Source organism: Littorina saxatilis, linkage group LG8, assembly GCF_037325665.1.
Source record: "Littorina saxatilis isolate snail1 linkage group LG8, US_GU_Lsax_2.0, whole genome shotgun sequence".
NCBI classification, from domain to species: domain Eukaryota; kingdom Metazoa; phylum Mollusca; class Gastropoda; order Littorinimorpha; family Littorinidae; genus Littorina; species Littorina saxatilis.
The window spans coordinates 50,515,246-50,519,367 of NC_090252.1; the positions used below are offsets into that span (position 1 = coordinate 50,515,246).

The 4,122-nt window shown below is 40.1% G+C and overlaps 1 protein-coding gene across 1 annotated transcript in view; it reads right to left on the reverse strand.

Annotated features, from left to right (window-relative positions):
- Positions 1–854: 854 nt before the first annotated feature.
- Positions 855–4,122, reverse strand: part of LOC138972360 (uncharacterized) — a 5,895-nt gene continuing 2,627 nt past the window's right edge. Inside the window, exons 4-7 of the mRNA XM_070345033.1 lie at positions 3,948–4,122; positions 3,296–3,604; positions 2,710–2,871; positions 855–2,017 (exon numbers count right to left, since the gene is read on the reverse strand). The exon at positions 3,948–4,122 is cut by the window's right edge and continues 56 nt beyond it. Of these exons, the coding sequence (XP_070201134.1) occupies positions 1,929–2,017; positions 2,710–2,871; positions 3,296–3,604; positions 3,948–4,122 (735 nt within the window). The 3' untranslated portion in view covers positions 855–1,928. The remainder of the gene's footprint in view (positions 2,018–2,709; positions 2,872–3,295; positions 3,605–3,947) is intronic.

A 4,122-nucleotide genomic window follows, 5' to 3' on the forward strand; every position in this document is an offset into this window, starting at 1 on the left:
CACACACATGGGATGAAGAAGGTCACTTTTTAGTTGTGTAAATTGGCAACCTATATTGTTTTCGATGAAGAATGAGTGTAGCAAAGGAAGATAACCACGCAAGCCGTAAATGTCATTTGAAGCGTAATGGCTAAGGGCCAGTGCTTTAATCACAGTTTCATAAATGCATCAGTGTGTCGGATCTAAATAGAGGACAGCTGGGTTTTGCATTTGTGCCCACACAAGCCGATAGATCAATCAGTTTGTTATACAGTGGTATTTCTCTTTCTTTCAAGTTCAAACAGCCTAGCTTTACACGCTACACGCAGCAATCTTACGCAGATGGTTTGAGTAATGGCAGGACAAGGACCCATTTATCATTAATAAAAACTTACATTAAACTTATGACTAACACAATGAGGAAAACGAAACTGGACTTTCCCAGGATGAGGAGAACCGCAACATGAGTTTTAAGTGTGATCAAGAAAGTATTACATCTATCAATCTAATCCTTTAGAACTGTGATGTCTCCCCTCCGCACTTACTTTTGAACTTATTTTGGTTTTCTTGTTATTGTATGAGTTGTCCAAAGATCGTGTAATTCCACGGCTTATGACCATACGTTCATAACTGGAGTAGTGAGTCACTGGAGCCTGAGTAAGTTAATCGAACAGAGTGTACCAAGATATATGTTGACGTATATCGGTTAGGAATTTGCGTGTGGCGCACACGCTTATTTATTTTTAAAAAGAAGTAAATTTGTGTGCATTTTTGATTTTTCAGACTAACAGATACACATCCATGGGCACAATCACTCGCACACATTATGAACACACACACATACACGCACACACACTAAGCACAACACTTTCAAGATCAATCTTGGAGTTAATTTTACTCAATGAAAATATAAACCAATCAAAACTAAAAAGAAATTCAACTTAAGAAAAGAACAAAGAAGCAGATGATGCAGGCAATTATAAGAATCCAGACAACAAACTTTACAATCTTAGAATCTACAACCTAATAGTACATAACAAATGCCAAAATCAACAGAGTGCATAATCAATGATCACTCCCGAATAAATATGTATATAACATGCTCATGCTCGTGTGTTGGTCTGCCTCGGTACACAGTACACATTACAGCATAGTATATTATGCAGTAAATACAACGAATCTGAGTGAAGGTTGCCTTCAGACGTGTTACATTATTATCACAAAAGAGGACTATTTTGTGTTTGCGTGGCTTAACTTGAACAGGCTAGAGACCTACGACATATTCGTTATTTGTATGTGTTACCAAAATATGACATTTTACATATTTTAGTCAACAATACAAATAACATTAATGTATCAATCGATTCTGGTTAGAATTCCTTTAAGTTTTTTATGATTGAACGTGCACAAACATGCACTGTTTTGTAGTCTCGGCTGACCGCCTAAATAGGAAGTGTTGTAGGCCTCTGACGTCACATGGCTCAAAAAAGGGAAATCCAGTGTTCAATCAATGCATACTCGTACAGAAAAAAAGAAGAAAAAACCCGCAATATTTACACTATTCAGAGTTCCTCTCAACAGCGAAAGGAGAACAGAGGAAAGGATTGTATGCAGAACTTTTTTTGCAGTCGCTGAATAAATGACCTGTGCAGCTTTATGCAAACAACGAATTGGGCACAAACACATTATAATGCATGGTGACCAAACATCTGATTTTGTTCATAATTCATGTGTGTCTTAATTGCCCACTTTATCAAATAAACTTCCCAGCTTTCTTCTTCCTGGTAAAGACGTAGAAGACATACTGGAATGAATAAATTGTTACACAGTGTCATTATTTACACACTTCGACATTAAACCCAGCTTTGAAAATGAGACACAGGGCCATGGCGTCCTTCTATACGAGGTGTATTCGGCATGATATACGCTGACGTAGACGCTGCTTACAGTTAGGTTTCAGCAACAGAGGAACGTGGCGAAACACAAGGGTCATCTACTGGCACGGGATCTGTTGCCTGGAAGAGAACCCTGTCAAATCCTGAAATCAGATAAATTTAAAAAAACATTATATATGGTGACTGAACAAAACTTCTGATTTAATATCAAATCTAAACTCTTCAAGTGTCCAGTGTGCTAGTGATCAATCTAAACTAAAATGATTAAGCAACACTTGTGCACACATAATTTTGTTTAAATACTATTGTTGTGGACACAAGTAAAATGCAGGTAATTTTGTGTATATACTACACATCAGATGTGCTTAGTGTCAGAATAATGTGACTGGGTGAGACATGAAGCCTGCGCACGTAAAATGTCAAAGCAGCACCGCCCTGATATGGCCTTTCGTGGTCGGCTGGGCGTTAAACAAACAAACAAACAAAAAAGTGTAATTAACATTATTTGTCATGATGGGGATGAAATTGCTTTTTGCCTCTACCCTCATCTGTGAATCTTCTTAAAATTAAACTTTCAAACACTCAAAATAGAATAACTCTCTCTCTACCTCTCTGATCATATGATTTGTTTAAACTATGTCTAAACTGAGAGAGAGAGAGAGAGAGAGAGAGAGAGAGAGAGAGAGAGAAAGAGAGAGAGAGAGATATTAGGAGAGAAAGAGAGAGAGGCAGGCAAAGAGACAGACAGACAGACAGACAGACAAGCAGGCAGACAGACAGGAAGAAAGTTAGACGAGAGAGCCTGCCTGTCGATCTGTTTGAATATGTGCAATACCGTTGTTCGTCCGGTTTTGCCTCATGCGTTTGGAGCATTGATTATTGCAAGCTCGCTTCTTGACGACAACGATGGTAACAACGACGACAGCGACGACAAGCAGCACAGCCACAAAAGCGCCGGCAATTACTTTGGTGGAAACGTAGGTCGTCTCTGTTTGGACTGAAATAAATGCAATATAGTTGTTACTTTTTTTTTCAAAAGAACCTGAGATTTCCCCCTGGACAAGATGTTTGACTTTTGTTTATAAGGAGGTCAAGATTGCTTACACTATTTGAAGCAACAGGTGTGAAATGGCATGGGCTTTTTAGATCCTTCTCTTTATGACAACATAAATGTACATAGTTTCATATATGGAGACTGCCGTGTGAACTGTGAAAGGACACAAACTGGAATGGGCCCGGATAGCAATAGCCGTTAAAGGGACACAAGAAAACTAAAGCAACTGGCATCCTGAAAGACTATTACAAATAAACAAGTAACCAACTAAGCAATCAATCATCCAGCAATCCTCACACACACACACACACACACACACACACACACACACACACACACACACACACACACACACACACACACACACCTTTATTATAGATGAAGAAGGTGACATCAACAGATCCAAACTGGTTAGACACCGACACATTGTAAATCCCTGGAAGGCATTGCGAAATGTCCAATGCTTTCACTGAGCAGGTGGCCGAAAAGTTTGCCTCTGAACTCTGTGTACATTCCGAAGAAAACATTTCTGACGACATCTTGTCTGGGGCACTTGACAACTGACTACCAAGGTAGATGAAGCGAAACATTTCAGGGACAGGATTTGCCTCCAGAGTGAAGGAGATGCCCGAATCCACCATGTCAATTGTGTTCCCAAATGACATTCTTGGAGGCACTGTAGATAAAACATGTGAAATAACAATTTTAATGTTTTTATTTTATTATACAATGAAAACATCAAGACCTTGAATCTGTTAACAGTGACGTTTTGGGAATATGGAGCAGTTAAGAGGGTACATTTCTTGCTTGGGAATTATCGGTATTGATCTGCTTTGAGCATGTCAGTGTTAGTGTATGTGTGTTAGTGTGTGTGTATTGGGGGGAGTTGTGTGTGTGTGTGTGTGTGTGTGTGTGTGTGTGTGTGTGTGTGTGCGTGCGTGCGTGCATGCGTGCGTGCGAACGTGTGTGTGTGTGTGTGTGTGTCTGTGTCTGTCTGTGGATTTGTGTGAGTGACTTACAAGCAACACGCAGAGTGTAGACTGCCGACTCGTTGTATCCTGTCCCTCCAACAACACAAGTGTACTCTGTGCCGTCTTGCTTGCGTCCAACATTGATCAAGGGCAGTGATGAAGACGGCGAACGTCCAAGCCAAGAGATGCTTGGTTGCTGCACATACTTCGGAGCCGAACAGAC